Raw genomic sequence first — 21,596 nt, forward strand, 5'->3', positions numbered from 1 at the left:
CATGAATATACAATAGGGAAAAGACAGCCTCTTCAATACTGGTGTTAGTAAAATCAGACAGCTACATGAAAGAGAATGAAACAGTATTACTATCTAACTCCTTACACAAAAATAAACTTGAAATAGATTAAGGGCCCAAATGTATGACATGAAACTATAAAACTCTTAGAAGAAAACATAGGCAAAAATCTCTTGAACATAAGCATGAGAAATTGTTTTCTGGACACATCTCCTTGGGCACGGGGAAAAAAATAAAAAATAAACAAGAGGGACTATATAAAACTAAAAAGCTTCTGTACATCAAAGGACACCATCAGCAGAACAAAAAGCATGGGAGAATATATTCATAAATGATTTATCCAATAAGGGGTTAACATCCAAAATATATATATAGAACTCATATGCCTAAACACCAAAAAAATAAAAATAAAAAAAAAACAAAATAACCCAATTAAAAATAAGCAGAGAGAAGAAAGGGGGTATTATGATTAGCATGCATAAGGTGGGGGGAGAAAGGGGAGGGCTGTACAACACAGAGAAGACAAGTAGTGATTCTACAACATTTTGCTATACTGATGGACAGTGACTGTAAAGGGGTTTGTGGGGGGACCTGGTATAGAGGAGAGCCTGGTAAACATAATATTCTTCATGTAATTGTAGATTAATGATAACAAAAAAAAAAGAAAAGGGGATTACTCCATGATAGGATAAAACTAACTGTAAATCAACGATTAATGCATGCTTTAAATATCCTTAATTTTGATCATTTAAAGGGTGTCAGATGATCAGCTATGGAAATACATTTTTCTGATAATATTCCTTTCTCTTAAAAAAAAGCAGTTCCTGTGTGGTGATCTCCAATGAGTTCTACACAATAGTATAAAGGGCATATCAAAGTGTGGGCAAAGGGTCAGTCTGTCTGTGTCTATACAGAGGATCAAAGCCTAATTTGGCTACCAAGAAAATGAACTAAGATACAATATGAAGAAGAACTTCCAACATCAACATCCTCTGGAAGAGTCATTCCAGAAGATGATCATCAAAAAACTTCAACAAAGATCCTGGCGCTGTTGCAGTTGTAGCTGCATTCATCCCACTGGTTCCTGGACTTGCCATTGGAATGAAGAAGGAGATATCTAAGCTGGCCTGTGCATACAATAAGATAAAAAATTTGACTGGATCTATACTGTCAGAACTCAACCAAGAATTAGGAGAAGTGCAAGTTGCAGCACTCCAAAATCTTGCGACTATAGACTATCTACTGTTAAAAGAACATATGGGATGTGAACAGTTCCCAGGAATGTGTTGTTTTAATTTGTCTGATTTTCCTCAAACTATTCAAATTCAGTTAGACAATATCCATCATATCATTGATAAGTTCTCACAAATGCCTAGGGTGCCTAACTGGTTTTCTTGGTTTCACTGGAGATGGCTGGTAATTGTAGGTCTGCTTTGGTTATGTAGCTATATTCCTATTATGTTAATGTGTGTATGCAATTTAATTAGTAGTTTAAAACCTATACATGCCTATGTTACTCTACAAGAAGATATGTCAAAGAAATAATCAATCCTCCCATGTTTTCTTCCGTCTGCTACTTCTATAGCTTTTCTTCTTCCTTCCTAATTACAGCCCTTTAGTAGAATTCGTGCCTCATATCAAAAATTACCAAGTATCATAATTCTTCCAAGTGGTAAAGATATCTCAAGACAAATGCTGGGCATAGAAGCCACAGGGCATAAATCTGCAAAGAAGTAAAAAGCTAACCTTTTCAGAGAATATTGCTTTTCTCTCACTTACCAACTTTACATTTCCCTGTATGGCCCCGGAAGATGGCTGGTTAGCCAGAGATGGGTAAGATTTCTCAAGGGAGGAACAACCTAAGACAGGCACAGTCGCAGGGGGGGCCATCAGGTGAGAAATTGGGGATCAACAGACGTGAGGCTTAGAACCTCACCCCCCGTTTTGAGAGAAATCTTCTACATCCATGGATGTTTTGTTGCCATTGTCTAGCTTGGATTAATACTTAGTCTATAGGCACACACCTGATCATCTACATTTGCCCTCTTACAGCACTAAACTATGTTTTCTACCTTTATCTTGCATCTACCTACCACTTCAGCATTTTATTAAAAATAATAATAATAATAATAATAATAATAAGGGAGAAATGTGGGATTCACATATAAATCAAGTATAAAAATCAAATGAATATTCATATTTGACCTGATTGTTTATAGTTCATAATGCATGATCAAAACCAAAAGTTTCTGTGATGACTGCCCTTGCACTGTTCACCATGTAAGAACTTATTCACTATGTAAGAATTTGTTCACAATGTAAAAAATATAAATAAATAAGCAGAGAACCTGGACAGATATTTCTCCAAAGAAGAAATACAGGTGGCCAACAGGCAGATGAAAAAGCACTCCACATTGCTAATCATCAGGGAAATGCAAATCAAAACCACAATGAAGTATCATCTCACACCATTTAGAATGGCCACTATCCAAAAGACAAGCAATAAGAAGTGTTGGCAAGGATGTGGAGAAAAGGAAACTGTTGGTGGGAATATGAATGGGTGCAGCCACTGTGGAAAGCAGCATGGAGGTTCCTCAAAAAACTAAAAACAGAAGTACCATTTGACCCAGAATTCCACTTCTAAGAATTTACCAAAATCCCTGATTCAAGAAGATATATGTCCCCCTATTTCTATTGCCACATTATTTACAATAGCCAAGATATAGAAGCAACCAAAGCATCCATGAATAGATGAGTGGACAAAGAAGAAGTGGTACATATACATAATGGAATATTATTCTGCCATAAAAACTAAAGAAACCTTGCTATTTGCAACAATATGGATGGATCTAGAGGACATTATTCTAAGTGAAATAAGCCAGTAGAGAAAGACAAATACATGATTTCACTTATTTGTGGAATATAAAAACAAAACAAAACAGAATGAACAAAATAGCAGTAGACTCACAGACAGTGAGAAGTGACTGGTGGTTACAATGGGAAAGGGGCTATTAAGGGGCACAAAAATTCTCAGTCATAATATGTTGCTCATGGGATGGTAGTACAGAATGGAGAATATAGCCAATGTTTCTGTAACATCTTCCTATGTTGACAGTAACTGCGCTAGTAGGGTTGAAGATTTCATAATACGGGCAACTGTTCAACCTCTGAGTTGTATACTTGAAACCAATATTAGATTATATATCAACTCTACTTCAATAAAAAAAGTCTAACCAAAAAAGAATATCAATAAAGAGAAATTAATTTTAAAAAGAACCAATTAGATTGTTATAGTTGGAAAATACATTAACTGAAATGAAAAATTAACTACAGGGATTCAACATAAGTTTTGAACAGGAGAAGAAAGAATCCATGAACCTGATGATAGCTTAATTGATATTATGCAGTTTAAGGAATAGAAAGAATGAAGAGAAATGAAAGAACCTCAGATACCTGTGGGACACCACCAAGCACACCAACGTACTACATAATGGATGTTTCACAATGACAGCAGAAAAAAAGAACAAATATTTGAAAAAATAATGCCTAAAAACCTACTAAATTCGATGAAAACATTAATCCACACATCCAAGAAGCTTAACAAACTTCAAGGAGGATAAACTCAAAGAGAACCACACCTAGACACATCGTAATCAAACTGTCACAAGGCAAAGAGAAATTTGAAAGTGGCAAGAAACAAGGCACTCATGACATACAAGGGGTCCTCAGTATTAACAGCTAATTTATCAGAAACCATGGGGTCCAAAATGCTATGGGTTGTCATATCCAAAGTGTTTAAAGAAAAGGAACTATTACCAAATAATTTTATATTCAACAAAATCATTTTTTTAAATGAAGAATAAATTAATATATTCCTATTAAAACCTGAGAATTTGCCACTAGGAGACCTTCCCAACAAGAAATATTAAAGGCTGAGACTGCAAGGACACTAGACTGAAATCCACATGAACAAATAAGGAGCACCAGTAAAGGAAATTGCATGGGTGATTATAAAAGGTAATGTAGATATATTTTTGTTTCTAATTCCTTTTTCCTATCTGATTTAAAATATCACACAGATAAAGCAATAATTGTAATACTATATCAATGGACTTAAAATATATAAATTTGTGATTTATCTGACAATTATAGCAAAACAGAAAGAGGGAATGAAGTTAAACTGGGGCAAAGTTTTTGTACACTACGGAAATTATATTGGTATTAATTCAAAATATTCATTTAAAATTAAGGTGTTAATGTAATTCTCAGTCACAAAGAAAATGGTTCAAAAGTATAATAATAAACAAGAAGATCAAAATGGTATATTAGAAAACACCTATAAGTCAAAAGAAGGCCTTAATGAAGACATACAAGAACAGAAAAAACAATGTAAGACAGAGAAAAACAAAGGACAAAATGATGGGTTTAAGTTTTACCTTATTAGTAGTTACATTAAGTCAAAAGTTGATTAAACATTCCAAATAAAATCCAGAGATTGTCAGAATGAGTGATGATCCCATTATCCAACTATATGCTGTCCACAAAACATACACTATTACATTCAACACAAATAGGTTGAAAGGTCAAGGAAAAGATACACCATGCAAAGAGTGAGCTGCAGTGGCTACCCTAAGATCACACAAAAGTGAGCTGTAGTGGCTACCCTAATATCAGACAAAATACACGTTAAAAATGTTATTGGGAAAAAGGACATTTTATTAGGAGAAAAGGGTCAAGCCATCAAGAAAAGGTAACAGTTATAAGTATATGCACCTAACAACATTGCCCCAAAATATATAAACCAAAAACTGGGAAAAATAGATAATTCAACAATAATAGTAGAAGACTTTCACACCTCCAAATTTCAATAATGAAAAGAACTAGAAAGAACACAAGGAAATATAATACTTCAATAACACTATAAACCAACCAGATAGATATTGAGGAAATTCACAAATATGGAATACAACACACTCCTAAATTACAAATGAGTCAAAAAATAAATCACAAAGGAAATTACAAAGTGCTTGGAGAAGAATGAAAAAGGAAAACAAAAAATACTTGTGAGATACAGTGAAATCAGTGATTAAAGAATAATTTATAGCCATAAATATCTACATTAAAAAATTAAGGTCACCCAGAATAGCCAAAGCAATCCTGAGAAAGAAGAATAAAGTGGCAGGGCTCTCACTCCCCAACTTCAAGCTCTATTACAAAGCCATAGTAATCAAGACAATTTGGTACTGGCACAAGAACAGAGCCACAGACCAGTGGAACAGATTACAGACTCCAGACATTAACCCAAGCATATATGGTCAATTAATATTCAGTAAAGGAGCCATGGACATACAATGGGGAAGTGACAGTCTCTTCAACAGATGGTGCTGGCAGAACTGGACAGCTACATGTAAGAGAATGAAACTGGATCACTGTCTAACCCCATACACAAAAGTAAATTCGAAATGGATCAAAGACCTGAATGTAAGTCATGAAACCATAAAACTCTTAGAAAAAAACATAGGCAAAAATGTGAACATTAGTGACTTCTTCATGAATATATCGCCCTGGGCAAGGAAAACAAAAGCAAAAATGAACAAGTGGGACTATATCAAGCTGAAAAGCTTCTGTACAGCAAAGGACACCATCAATAGAACAAAAAGGTACCCTACAGGATGGGAGAATATATTCATAAATGACAGATCCGATAAAGACTTGACATCCAAAATATATAAAGAGCTCACGCTCCTCAACAAACAAAAAGCAAATAATCCAATTAAAAATGGGCAGAGGAGCTGAACAGACAGTTCTCCAAAGAAGAAATTCAGATGGCCAACAGACACATGAAAAGATGCTCCACATCGCTAGTTATCAGAGAAATGCAAATTAAAACCACAATGAGGTATCACCTCACACCAGTAAGGATGGCCACCATCCAAAAGACAACAACAAATGTTGGTGAGGTTGTGGAGAAAGGGGAACCCTCCTACACTGCTGGTGGGAATGTAAATTATTTCAACCATTGTGGAAAGCAATATGGAGGTTCCTCAAAATGCTCAAAATAGACTTACCATTTGACCCAGGAATTCCACTTCTAGGAATTTACCCCAAGAATGCAGCACTCCAGTTTGAAAAAGACAGATGCACCCCTATGTTTATCGCAGCACTATTTACAATAGCCAAGAAATGGAAGCAACCTAAGTGTCCATCAGTAGATGAATGGATAAAGAACATGTGGTACATATACACAATGGAATATTATTCAGCCATAAGAAGAAAACAAATCCTACCATTTGCAACAACATGGATGGAGCTAGAGGGTATTATGCTCAGTGAAATAAGCCAAGCGGAGAAAGACAAATACCAAATGATTTCACTTATCTGTGGAGTATAAGAACAAAAAACTGAAGGAACAAAACAGCAGGAGAATCACAGAACCCAAGCATAGACTAACAGTTACCAAAGGGAAAGAGACTGGGGAGAGGGAGGGTAGGGAAGGACAAGGGTGTTGAAGAAGAAAGGGGGTATTATGATTAGCATTATAATGTGGGGGGGTGAAGGAAAGGGGAGGGCTTTGCAACACAGAGAAGACAAGTAGTGATTCTACAACATCTTACTATGCTCATGGACAGTGACTGTAACAGGGTTTTGGGAGGGGGACTTGGGGTAGGGGAAAGCCTAGTAAACATAATGTTCTTCATGTAATTGCAGATTAATGACAACAACAACAACAAAAAAAGACATACGAAAATGCAAAGTATTGTGAAAGGGTAATTTCCAGAAAGTTAAAAACAATTGTCCTACACAAATCTAAAGCAAGTATGTATCCAATGATGTATTAATAAGGGGACCAATAAAAATAACTATTTCAAAGAGAATTCAAAAGACTGAATATACCTGGACCTGGACATACATCTTTTATATCTTTACTGAATAAAATTCATTTATATTGCTACTGAAAAAAAAAATTACGGTCAAGGCTAGGGAGACATGACAATTAAATGCAATGTGGTACCCTGGATTGGATCCTGGGAGTGAGAGAGGACATTAACACTATGAAAATAGTTTAGGAAAAACAATGAAATCCAAATAAAATCTGAAGTTTAGTTAATAGTAATATACCAATATATGTTTGCTACTTTCAACAAATGTACATGGTAAAGTAAAATGTTAACAATGGAGAAAACCAGATGAGGGATATAAAGGAATTCTCTGTATTACCTCTGCAACTTTTCTGTAAATCTACAATGAATTCCTAAATAAAGTTTCTTTAAAAAAAAACTAAGATTAACACACCCACAAGAATGACTAAAATAAAAAAGATGAAAAATACCATGTGATTGGTGCACATGATGTGTGTGGGGTCACTGGGAAGACAATGTAGCTCAGAGAAGACAAATAGGGACTTTTTGGAATCTTACTACACTGATGGACAGTGACTGCAATAGTGTATGGGGGGAGGACTCAATAATAAGGGTGAATGTAAATGTAATAACCACACAGTTTTTTCTTGTGAAACCTTCATAAGAGTGTATATCAATGATACCTTAATTTAAAAAATTAAACAATGTAAAAAATAAAGATAAGTACAAGTAGAAATAATCAGAGATTTAAAAAAGAAGAAAAAGAAAAATACCATGTGGTGACAAGAATGTGGAGCTACTACAACTTTCATTCACTGCTAGTCAGAATGTAAACTGGTGCAATCAATAAAAAAAAAGACTGGCAGTGTAATACAATAAGAAATGCATATTTTGTCTTTGTCCTTGGTTCCTGACACTGAATTTTTATAACTCTGTAATTTCCTGAGTTATAGGAGCATCTTTTGGTATAATATTTTATCTTTGTCACCAGTGACATGATAGGAGAATCATTTGTTATTCATAATGTGGTCCTGAGTTTATGCTAATGAAATAACTGGAGGTAGGGGGTTCCTAGATAGCTTCCACGTGGTGGCTAGATGCCAGAAAGACCAAGTCATGATTAGAAGTTTGGAGCTTTTCAGCCCCACCCCAATTTCCTTGGAGGAAAGAAGGGTTGAAGATTGAGTTAATCACCAATGGATAATGATTTAATAAATCATGTCAGGTAATGAAACCTCAGTAAAAAACCCTAAATGATGGGTTTCAGAGTGTTTCCAGGTTGGGGTTCAGACAGCTTCTAGGTTGGAGGTGTGGGGAGGGGGCACTCTCAGAGAGGGCATAGGAAGCTCCATGTCCTTTCTCCCCGAACTTGCCATGTGCTATGTGCACATTTTTCTGTTCTTGAGTTACATCTTTTATAATAAACCAGTGGTAAATAAAGAAATTTTTTGAGTTCTAAGAGTCATTCTAGCAAATTATCAAACCTGCACAGAAGGTGGGAACCCCAAATTTATAGCCTGTTGGTCAGTAGTTCAAGTGGCAAGCAGGACTGTGACTGGTGTCTGAAGTGGAAGCAGTCTTGTGGGACTGAGCCCTTAACCTGTGGGGCCTTCATTTCCTGGTAGTTAGTGTCACAATTGAATCAAATTGTAGGATATCCAGTTCATGTCTGGAGAGTTGGAGAATTAGTTGGTGTGAGAAAAACACACATATTTTGTATCAGAGTAAAAACAGCTCAGGCCCTTAGGATATGATTAAAGAGGGCAGTGTGAGAGGTGAGACAGAGAACTCCTTAAACCACATATAATAAGAAAACATAATTAATACAAGTAATCCTGAAAGAGCAACAGGAAAGAGGGCTGCACCAGATTGCATATACCTGGTGAAAACAAACAGACCTCACAGAACAGGGTAACATACCAAAGCCATGATCCAGTGGGACCCAAGCCCTTCCCCCAAACCCAGTTCACCAGTGGGAGGAAGAGAAATGGAGCAGGGAGGCAGTGGAGGCCGGGGACTGCTGAACACCTAGTCCTGGAGATATGCTCTGGGAGCACGAACCTACATTACATGGTGCTCTGGTGATTAGTGGGGTTGGAAAGCTAAGACAGGAGGAATACCTGGAGAGACTGAGATTCCAGCTGCTTGTAGAAAACAGGGATCCATATCCGGCTGCTCTGGGTGGGCAATCTGAGAGACTTCCTAATAGGGAGAGGGCTGCTAAAGGGACAAAGACTAACAAAAGTGCCCAGGCACCCTCTTCCCAGCAGGTTGGGACTTTCAGGATCTTCAGGCACTCCAAACCACCTGGTTGACTCTGCAGCTCCAAGGCCCCCCATCATGATACAGAGGCTGCTGTGCCTTACTACCGGAAAACCCACACCTGGCTTGCAAACCAGGAACCCCTGCCCTGGCGTCAGGACAGACAGAGGGAAGCCCTGCCTATAGCAGCTACAAACGGAAGGCATAGAGGCTTACACCTGTGTGTTCAGCCCACTGGTTCCGGCAGTGGAGACAGGCATAGCAGTCAGGAAGCAAGAAACGGCTCTTTCCTCCTCCCGGGCACCAGCACCACTCCCCTGAGACCACTGACTTCTTTCCAGGGGCTGAGCAGCTCCAGAGAGTAAAGCTTCTGGACACTAGAGGGCACCACATACAAACATGAAAGGTCAAAGGAACCTGGTTCAAACAAGTATCTCTCAAACACCAGAAAACAGATCAAGTAAGAATGAAATAATCAATCTTCTTGAAAGAGATTTCAAAATAAAAATCATAAACATGCTCCTGGAGGTACAGAAAAATATTCAAGAACTCAGGAATGAATTTAGGGTGGAGATCCAATCGTTAAAGAACACAAAGGAGTGTTTTAAAACCAGATTAGATACAGTGGAAGGGACGGTAAATGAAATAGAAATTAGAGGAGAGGAATATAAAGAAGCTGAGACACAGAGAGAAAAAAGGATCTTTAGGAATGAAAGAATATTGAGACAACTGTGTGACCAATCCAAACAGAACAATAAATGTATTACAGGGGTACCAGAAGAAGAGAGAGAGAAAAAGGGATAGAAAGTGTCTCTGAGGACAAAATTGCTGAAAATTTCCCCAATCAGGAAGGAGATGATCTGTCAGGCCATGGAAGTGCACAGATCTCCCAATACAAGGGAACCAAGGAAGACAACACCAAGACAGTTAATAATTAAATGGCAAAGATCAAGGATAAGGCAGACTATTAAAAGCAGCCAGAGAGAGAAAAAAGATCACATACAAAGGAAAAACCTATCAAGCTATAATCAGACTTCTCAGCAGAAATCTTACAGGACAAAAGGGAGTGGCATGATATGCTTAATGCAATAAAGTAGAAGGGCATCAAACAAAGAATACATTATCCCACAAGATTATCATTTAAATATGGAGGAGAGATTAACCAATTTCCAGATAAGCAAAAGCTGAGAGAATTTACCAACCACAACCATCTCTACAGTGTATTTTGGAGGGACTGCTATAGACAGAAGTGTTCCTAAGGCTAAATAGCTGTCACCAGAAGTAATAAAACCGCAGTAAAGAAAGTAGAACAGTTAATTACTAGGCAAATGCAAAATTAAATTAATTACCCCCAAAGACAGTCAAAGGATAGACAAAAAGTACAGAATATGATACCTAATATATAAAGAATGGAGGAGGAAGAAAAAGGAGGAGACAAAAAAAAAACCTTTACATTGTGCTTGTAATAACATACTAAGTGAGTTAAGTTAGACCCTTAGATAGTAAGGAAATTACCCTTGAACCTTTGGTAACCATGAATCTAAAGCCTACAATAGGAAAATGCAGATACCTATTGATACTCACCCAAAATGTAAATGGTCTGAATATATCAATCAAAAGATATAGTCACTGAATGGATAAAAAAACAAGACCCATCTGTATGCTGTCTACAAAAAACTCACTTCAAACCCAAAGAAATACACAGACTAAAAGTGAAGGGATGGAAAAAGATATTCCATGCAAACAATAGGTAAAAAAAAGGCAGGTGTTGCAGTACTTGTATCAGACAAAATAGACTTCAAAACAAAGAAAGTCACAAGAGACAAAGAAGGACATTCCATAATGATAAAGGGGTCAGTCCAACAAGAGGATATAACCATTATAAATATCTATGCATCAAACACAGGAGCACCTACACATGTGAAACAAATACTAAGAATTAAAGGAGGAAATAGAATGCAATGCATTCATTTTAGGAGACTTAAACACACCACTCACTCCAAAGGACAGATCAACCAGACAGAAAATAGGAAAGGACAGAGGCACTGAACACATTAGACAGATAGATCTAACAGACATCTACAGAACTCTACAAAAGCAGCAGGATACACATTCTTCTCATGTGTACATGGAACATTTTCCATATTAGACCACATACTAGGCAACAAGAAGAGCCTCAGTAAATGCAAAAAGAGAGAAATTGTACCAACCAACTACTCAGACCACAAAGGTATAAAACTTGAAATAAACTGAACAAAGGAAACAAAAAGGCTCACAAACACATGGAGGCTTAACAACATGCTCCTAAATAATCAATAGATCAATGACCAAATTAAAACAGAGATCAAGCAATATATGGGGACAAATGAAAATAACAGCACAATGCCACAACTTCTGTGGGACGCAGCAAAGGCAGTTCTAAGAGGAAAGTATATAGCAATCCAGGCCTACTTAAAGAAGGAAGAACAATCCCATATGAACAATCTAAACTCACAATTAATGAAACTAGAAAAGGGACAACAAATGAGGCCCAAAGTCAGTAGAAGGAGGGACATAATAAAGATCAAAGCAGAAATAAATAAAATTGAAAAGAATGAAACAACAGAAAGAATCAATGAAAGCAGGAGCTGGTTCTTTGAGAAAATAAACAAAACAGATAAACCCAGAAAAAAAGAGAGTCTACACAAATAAACAGAACCAAAAATGAGAAAAGAAAAATCACTATGGACACCACAGAAATACAAAGAATTATTAGAGAATACTATAAAATTTTATAGGCTAACAAACTGGATAACCTAGAAGAAATGGACAACTTTCTAGAAAAATACAACCTTCCAAGGCTGATCCAGAAAGAAACAGAAAATATGAACAGACCAATTACTAGCAATAAAATTGAATTGATAATCAAAAAGCTATCTAAGAACAAAACTCCTGGACCAGATGGTTTCACTGCTGAATTTTATCAACCATTTAGTGAAGACCTAATATCCATCCTCCTTAAACTTTTCCAAAAGTAGAAGTGAAGGGAATACTTCCAAACTCATTCTATGAGGCCAGGATCACTCTAATACCAAAACCAGGCAAAGACACCACAAGAAAATTACACCCAATATCCCTGATGAACATAGATGCAAAAATACTCAACAAATTATTAGCAAACCAAATTAAAAAACTCATCATAAAGATCATCCATCATGATCAAGTAGGGTTTATTCCAGGGATGCAAGGACAGTACATTTCAAAAATCCATTAATATCATCCACCACATCAACAAAAAGGACAAAAACCACATGATCATCCCCATAGATTCTGAAAAAGCATTCAACAAAATTCAATATCCATTCCTGATAAAAACTCTCAACAAAATGGATACAGAGGTCAAATACCTCAACATAATAAAGGCCATATATGACAAACCCACAGCCAATATTACACTTAACAGCAAGAAGCTAAAAGCTTTTCCTTTAAGATCAGGAACAAGACAAGGATGGCCACTCCCCGCACTTTTATTCAACATAGTTCTGGAGGTCCTAGTCACAGCAATCAGGCAACACAAAGAAATGAAAGGCATCCAGATTGGCAAGGAAGAAGTTAAACTGTCCCTGTTTGCAGATGACTTGATATTGTACATAAAAAACCCTAAAGAATCCACTCCAAAATTACTAAATATAATATATGAATTCAGTAAAATTTCAGGATACAAAATTAATACACTAATCAAGAACTAGCAGAAAGATACACCAGGAAAACAATTCCATTCACAATTGCATCTAAAGAATAAAATACCTAGGAGTAAACCTAACCAAGGAAGTGAAAGACCTATACTCTGAAAACTACAAGACACTCATGAGAAAAATTAAAGAAGAGACCAATAAATGGAAACACATCCCGTGCTCATGGATAGGAAGAATTAATATTTTCAAAATGGCCATTCTGCCTAAAGCAATCTAGAGATTCAGTGCAATCCCTATCAAAATACCAACAGCATTCTTCAATGAACTAAAGCAAATAGTTCTAAAATTCACATGGAACCACAAAAGACCCCAAATAGCCAAAACAATCCTGGGAAGAATAAAGCTGGGGCGATTATGCTCCCCAACTTCAAGCTCTACTACAAAGCCACAGTAATCGAGAAAATTTGGTACTGGCACAAGAACAGAACCATAAAACAATGGAACAGACTAGAGAGCCCACATATAAACCCAACAATACATGGTCAATTAATATATGAGAAAGGAGTCATGGACATACAATAGGGAAATGACAGCCTCTTCAACAACTGGTGTTGGCAAAACTGGACTGCTATATACAAGAGAATGAAACTAGATTATTGTTTAACCTCATACACAAAAGTAAACTCAAAATGGATCAAAGACCTGAATGTAAGTCATGAAATCATAAAACTCTTAGAAGACAACAAAGGGAAAAATCTCCTGAATATAAACATGAGAAAGTTCTTCCTGAACGCATCTCCTCGAGCAAGGGAAACAAAAGCAAAAATGAACACATCACATTACATCAAACTAAAAAGCTTCTGTACGGCAAAAGAAACCATCAGTAGAACAAAAAGGCATCCTACCGTATGGGAGAATATATTGGTAAATGACATATCTGACAAGGGATTAACATACAAAATATATAAAGAACTCACATGCCTCAACACCCAAAAAGCAAATAACCCAATTGAAAAATGGGCAGAGTATATGAAGAGACAATTCTCCAAAGAAGAAATTCAGATGGCCAACAGGCACATGAAAAGATGCTCCACATCACTAATTACAGGGAAATGCAAATAAAAGCCACAGTGAGATATCAGCTCACACCAGTTAGAATAACCAGTATCAAAAAGACTATGAACAAATAAATGCTGGTGAGCATGCAGAGAAAGGGGAACCCTCCTACACTGCTGGTGGGACTGTAAGCTAGTTCAACCATTGTGGAAAGCAATATGAAGGTTCCTCAAAAAACTAAAAATACAAATACCATTTGACCTGGGAATTCCACTCGTAGGAATTTACCCAAAAAAAACAAGATCTCAGATTCAAAAAGACATATGCACTCCTATGTTTATTGCAGCACTTTTTTACAATAGCCAAGATATGGACACAACCTAAGTGTTTATCAATAGATGAATGGATAAAGAAGATGTGGTACATATACACAATGGAATGCTATTCAGCCATAAGAAAGAAACAAATCCTACCATTTGCAACAACATGGATGGAGCTGGAGGACATTATGCTCAGTGAAATAAGCCAGGCAGACAAAGACAAGTACCAAATGATTTCCCTCATTTGTGGAGTATAACAATGAAGCAAAACTGAAGGAACAAAACAACAACAGACTCACAGACTCCAAGAAGGGACTAGCGGTTATGAAAGGGGAGGGGAGGGGTGAGGGAGGGTGGGTGAGGAGGGAGGAAGAAGGGGATTGAGGGGTAAGAAGGGGATTGAGGGGTGATCATGGGGAAGACAGTAGCACAGAGAAGTCAAATACTGACTCTGTGGCATGTTACTATACTAGTGGGCAGTAACTGCAATGAGGTATGGGGGGACACGATAATATGGGTGAATGTAATAAACACATTGTTTTTTCATGTCAAACCTTCATAAGAGTGTATATCAATAATACCTTAATTAAAAAAAAGATGGAACATATTATGCTAAACCTGTAACCCATCAGTTTCCCTCCTAGAGACATACCCAACCAAAATGTGTAAATATCAAGTACTAGAATTTTTATAGCAACACAATTCATGAAAGCCCACTCTGGAAACTACCCAAATTTCCATGAACTATACCACAGATAAATGCAGTGGAATATTATATAAAAATAAAAATAAAGAATCTTCAACTTCAAGCAACAATATGGATGAATCCCACAAACACAGTATTAAGTAAAAAGAGTCAAAACAAAAATGATTATATTTAGAGAAAATGCAGGTACATCTAATACTAGAGGTTAGGACAGTCATTGGCCTGAAGCTAGTGACTGAAAGGGGAAACAAACTCTTCTGAGGTGACAGTAATATTCTGTGTTTTAATCTGAGTGCTGGTTGGAACATTACATTTAGTTTGTAAAGATTCATCATGTTACACAATTAAGATCTGTGCATTTTTCTTGCAAATATCTAAAGTACTTTTACATAAGGTCATTCTTTAATAAAGATTATTTCATATTCTAAGTAATATAGTAATAAATACATCAAAATAATTTCATATAAAAGTTTTGCCAGGTTATATAGTTTATTAATTTTCATAATTTTCACAAGGTAGGTAGTTTTGTATATGTAACAGGATGCAAGTGGGACTCTTCTCTTTTCTCTGGAATTGTCATCTGGGGCACAAAGCTATGTGGAAAAGTGCTGGTAACCCATATTCTAAAGAAAGTGACCTATGATTAAGGCCAGATCTTCCTCCAAGGCTAATTAAACAGTGGTTGAACTGGCCCTACAATCAATGACCAAACATCTCCTTTCTTCTCAGTTTTTAAGAGAAACTGGGAGGGAAAGGCATGAAATTACAGCTTAAAGTGGTAGAGACAGATTGAGATACTTTCCCCTCAACTCTCAAAACAAGTGAGGAGGTAACAACAGCCTTACAAAGACAAGGCATGCCTTCAAGAAGGGGAGACTGGCATCTAATTTTCTAGTTGGATATAAACCTAGACAGAAGATTTATTTATCTGCCTTTATGTCTGACTGAGTAAACAGAAATTAGAAAGAGGCAGACAGCAGAGAAAAAGAGTTGGGGTAGGGATGTGGTCAGAAGTAGAGCATTCTGCACTGCCATTTAGCATAGAAAGGCTGAATGAATTCTCTGTGGATTAAGTGGACTATGGAAGACAGCTAGAATTGAACTACCTTGCTAATAGCACTTGCTGCACCAAGGGCTGACTGTTAAGTAAAGAACTCCAACAGCCAGATGATATGAAATAAACAGTAAAGGAAGGTAACTGGGATAATACTGAAAAATGTCAAGTTGGAAGCCAATTTTCCACACCAAGGACCTATGTACTGGTGAATGCCTGAAAGTTATCAAATCTGCCCAAGATATCATTAAGTTGTGGACAGTGATAGAAAAAAATGAAACCATTTCATGTTGGTATCACAAAAACTTTTAGGAATCTGGTTTCTCTCTGTGTGTGGCATCAGATGTATGGTATATGATAACAGAACCTTCTTTTTTAATTAAAAGTTACTACTTTCTTAGAAATTTTGGCAACCAACCTTTGGTAATGGTGTAGATAAAGTACTTTTGGCAGATGTCTGCAGATAATCTCTTTTATCTTTGGATTTGCCATGATCAGCTGATAGGAAATTTTGAGATACATTTTGAGGAAGAGCTGCTTTAGAATCAAATTTCCAATACCGAGTTTCAGGTGTTTCCAATGTCTGTGTTTTCTGTGTTGAAAAAAAAAAGTAAATAAAATCATTAAATGTCATTTTCATTAAAATGCAGCAACTAGTAAAAATAGCACTGGAATAAACCAGAATTTACCCCCAAATTTATTATTGATTAGATAACTTTTAATAAACTACACTTCTCTTCTTTTTCACTTTATTTTCCCATTTTAGATGAAAATGGTGTCTTTCCCTGTTTCTTCACAGAGATGTAAGATACAAGACATCTCAACTCTCTGTCTTACTAAAAGTTGAGGATTTTCTAAAGAAAAATATCTTATTAGTTCATTCTAATAGCCTACAAGCCAGAGGGCAATTTACACTCTTTCTATTCATTCTTTTATGCATTTGTATTCCTTCTCTCTCATCTATAAAATATCATCTTTTTCCTATCTACCAGCCTCTTCCTCCTCCAAAAATAATCATTATTATTTTTGAAGGGCAAAAATTATGAAAGTATAGAACTAGAGAAATTTTCAGGAAAAAAAATGAGAAAATGGCTATTTGCCTCAATTCTGAAGATAAACAAATTACAAATTTACTCTAAATATTTTATTTCAGCTCAACTTCTTCAGTTCTCTACCTTTATATACATAACTTTCCTTCAGCACCTGACCTATCTTTCTAGTGAAAGCTAGTAATAGTTGCTTTAGTAGAATTGCGCAAAAAAAACTATACTCCTCACTTTCTTTTTTACCACTTACTTTGGTCACCACCATCTCCATGAATATCATCATGGCAATCACTTACAAGAAAGAACGGAACACACACATACATACAAAATGGCTACTCTAAAAAGCCTGATATTTGAATCTGCAGTGGGTTTAAATTAGAAGGGTACAGGGTGCAGGCTTAAGAGATGACCACATGTGCTATAAAAAACACTGGACTAGGAGTTAAGTAATATGCTCTTTTCTCTTAGATTTTTTACTGTCTTGCTGGGCAATTTTTAAGGAAATCTCCAGACTTAAATTTACCTATCTATATAATCAAGGAGCTAAGTGAAGTGATTTTTAGGTTTCTTGCCCAGTTCTAGAGATCTCACTTTATAATCCTTCTTCCAGCAAGTACAGATTTGGGTAGTATTTTTTTCACAAAGTTGCATTTCTACATCATCTTTCCTAAATATTTCTACATCATAGTTGACAATACAATTTTGATGAAAGCAAAATCTTTCTGCTCTGTAGATTCATCAGGTGTCATCCTCAGCATCTCCAAAATGTAACTGCTTTCATAGACAAAATTTTTCTCCTCCAAAAGGACTGAGAATGCCAAGTACACCACCTTGTGGCCATGTCAGGGGATTTAACATTTCCCTGGTAGCCTAAAAGAAAAAGCACCCCTATTGTAGAATAACGAAATGGGCTTCTTCATAATGCACCATGGAAATGTATGGACTTTTCTACAAGTTTCTGAATGTTACATTTCCAGGGATGCTTCCTTAGGGGAAAAGTAGTGACTTAATGGAACTGGTGAATTTGGAAGGAGAAATTGGGCACATATACTCCAGACCCTTCCTTATTTCTCCTCTTGGTTACCAGAGCAAGTACACATTCTCCTTTTCTCCCTCATGCCATACATTTCACAAGAGCATACCATCAAATGGATAGACTTGTCACAGTCTAGCTTTACTGGTGACAAAGTAGGTAAACTCTAATTTGGGATTTCAAGATTAAGAAATCCCCTTTCCTTTAAATATAAGCCATGTTCTCCAAATTAGTTATTAACAATAATGACATTATTTTTAATTTCCTTGTCTTTCTCAATTGGTTCACATTTAAGTGAGGAAAGCAGGATGTCATTCATTTAGCCATCTCAAAACCTAAAATTAGACAATCAAAATATAAGCTTTAAAATTTTTTATGAAAATATTTTGCCTTTAACAAGAAATTTATCAAGAAACACAAAAGTACCTAATTTAAGCTAATAGTATAATAAAAATTATAGATAAAAATCTCCTCTAAATCTCCAAATAACAAATGCTTTGAAATTTTTAGCAATTGCTTTTGAAATAATAAATAGCAAGAAAGAAGTTAGGATATGAAATTGTGTAATATATTTTAGATATTCTTTTCCTATTTCTGAACAAATAATTTTCTGAGTAGATGTCAGAACATTGATTATAAAGAAATACTATGAGAATTATGTAAAATTCTTACCTTGTCTTCTTTTTCTTTGAGAGTAACTATAGTTTCTTTTGCCTCTCTTTTGAGAATCTCCTATGAAAAATGAGTATCAAGTACATATATTATTAAACATTCAAAAAAGTCAAAAGTGAAAAAAAAACTATTGTCAAAAATCAATATTACTAAAACAGCAATACACTCAGACACTGTGACTAGTGGTTATCAAGGGGGAGGGGTTGGGATGGTTGTGGGGGGAGGGAAAGAGGGATAAAAGGAGCACAATAATTCTCAATCACAGTAAGTTGGTCACAGAACATGGTACAGCATGGAGAATATAATCAATGATTCTGTAACATCTTTCTACATTGACAGTAACCACACCAGAGGGGGTAGGGATTTAACAGAGTGGGTAACTTGAAACATTGTGCTGTATATTTGAAACCAACATAAGATTGTATATCAACTTTTAAAAAAATGATTTAAAAAAAATCAATGCTCTTATTATTAAAACTTTTCCTACATAAGTATTAACATGGAAAAAAGAGATTCTCAAGATGGCAGAGTGAGTAGGGTGGTGGAAATCTCCTGAAACTATATTTTGAAAATACAGAAAAACCAACTATTCCTAAAGAGTGACCAGAAGATACAGTACACAAACCAGGCTACATCTACATCTGCGAGAACTCAACATCTCACGGAAAAGGGTTAAGATACAAAGCCATGACCTGGTGGGTCCCGAGCACTCTGCACACCCCAGCTCACCAGCAGGAGGAAAAGTATCAGTGGAAAGGGAGTGGGAGCACAGGACTGCTAAAAAATCTGACCTGGGAGCACAGACACACATCATGGTGTACAAGATATTACAGGAATGGAAAGCAAAATCCAAGACTAAGACTGCGAAAAGGTTCCCACAGCCAGCTGCCCTGGGAAAAAAGAAAAGCAGGCACTTTGAAAGTGTTAAAGTTACAAGGGTTTATCAGGTGGAAAAAATCTTCCTGGCACACTCAGCCCAGCACCCTGGGAACTTTAAGGGACATAAGGTGCCCTAACCCCCTGGGTGTCAACACAGCTCCGAAGCCCCTCATGGTGAGCCCCTCAGCCTGCCATTCGTTTCCCCCCATGAGGGCACTGCAAGCATAACAGCTGACCTGCCATTGCCGTAGAACACCCAGGGAGCAGCCCTGCCCACAGCAACCACACAGAGGCTTCTCGCTGCCCACAGCTAACCAGCCCAGACCCAGTGGTTGCTGCCCCTATGGGCGGTTGACTGGAACAGACAGAGGAGACCAGAGCAGAGTCCAGGAAGCACAAAGGGGCTCCATCCTTGCAGCAGAACATACGCTGCTCACTTGTGACACCAGCCAGTGCCCTAGGCCATCCCAGGGGCTGCCCTGCCCATGGCAGCTCAGGGGATTAACTCAGGGGTTGCTCCCTGTATGCGGTTGACTGGCACAGGCAGCAGAGACGGGCAAGGCAACCGGCAAGCAGGAAGGGACTTTGTTCTCCCAGCTGAAACAAGCGCCTCTCGCTGGCAACCACTCCCATTGCCATGAAAAGGCAGAAGAACCTCATTCAATCCAAAATCCCTCAAACACCAGAGAGAGGGTACAGTGAGACTGAAATCACCAATCTTCCTGAAAAAGAATTCAAAATAAAAGTCATAATTATGCTGATGGAACTACAGAGAAATATTCAAGAGCTAAGGGATGAACTCTGGAGGGAGATGACAGAAATGAAACAAACAATGGAAAGATTTAAGAGCAGAATGGATGAGGTGGAAGAGACTGTTAATGGAACAGAATTCTGAGAACAGGAATACAGACAAGCTGAGGCAGAGAGAGATAAAAGGATCTCTAGGAATGAAAGAATATTGAGAGAACTGTGTGACCAATCCAAATGGTACAATACTTGCATTATAGGAGTATCAGAAGAAAAAGAGAGAGAAAAAGGGATAAAAAGTGTCCTTGAAGAAATAATTGCTGAAAACTTCCCCAATCTGGGGAAGGAAATAGTCTCTCAGACCATGGAAGTCCACAGATCTCCCAACACAAGGGACCCAAGAAGGACACCACCAAGACACATAATAATTAAAATGGCAAAGATCAAAGACAAGGACAGAGTATGAAAAGCAGCCAGAGAGAGAAATAAGATCACCTACAAATGAAAACGTATCAGGCTATCATCAGACTTTTCAGCAGAAACCTTACAGGCCAGAAAGGAATGGCATTCAATGCAATGAAAGAGAAAGGGCTCAAACCAAGAATACTGTATCTAGCAAGATTATCATTTAAATTTGAAGGAGTGATTAAACAATACCCAGGTAAGCAAAAGTTGAGGGAATTTACCTCCCACAAACCATCTCTACAGTGTATTTTAAAGGGACTGCTCTAGATGGAAGTATGCCTAAGGCTAAATAGCTGTCACTAGAGAAAATAAAACCACAGCAAAGAAAGCAGACCAACCAAATACTAACTAAATGCAAAATAAAATCAGCTCTCCACAAAATGAGTCAAGGGAAACACAAAACATACAGAATAAAATACCTAACATATAAAGAGTGGAGAAGAAAGAAAAAGAAAGATGATAAATAAAGAATCATCAGACTCTGTTTATAATAGCATAATAAGTGAGTTAAGTGAGGTAGTTAGATAGTAAAGAAGCTCCCCCTGAAACTCTGGTAACCATGAACCCAAAACCTACAATGGCAATAAGTACATATCTTTCGATAATCATCCTAAATGTAAGTGGACTGAAAGCACCAATCAAAAAACACAGAGTAATAGAATGGATAAAAAAGCAAGACCCATCGGTATGCTGCCTACAAGAGACTCACTTCAAATCCAAATGCATACACAGACTAAAAGTGAAGGGATGGAAAAAGATATTCCATGCAAACAATAGGAAAAAAAAAAGCAGGTGTTGCAGTA

General features: G+C 36.9%; 1 protein-coding gene across 6 annotated transcripts in view; it reads right to left on the reverse strand.

Annotated features, from left to right (window-relative positions):
- Window positions 1-21,596, reverse strand: part of SYCP1 (synaptonemal complex protein 1) — a 126,752-nt gene that overhangs the window by 24,162 nt on the left and 80,994 nt on the right. For all 6 annotated transcript variants that reach the window (XM_017661817.3, XM_073234394.1, XM_073234391.1 and 3 more), the window contains 2 exons: window positions 18,703-18,762; window positions 16,370-16,543 (listed from right to left, as the gene is read on the reverse strand). In XM_017661817.3, coding sequence (XP_017517306.3) covers window positions 16,370-16,543; window positions 18,703-18,762 — 234 coding nt within the window. The remainder of the gene's footprint in view (window positions 1-16,369; window positions 16,544-18,702; window positions 18,763-21,596) is intronic.

The sequence above is a fragment of the Manis javanica genome, chromosome 4 (genome assembly GCF_040802235.1).
Source record: "Manis javanica isolate MJ-LG chromosome 4, MJ_LKY, whole genome shotgun sequence".
NCBI lineage: Eukaryota > Metazoa > Chordata > Mammalia > Pholidota > Manidae > Manis > Manis javanica.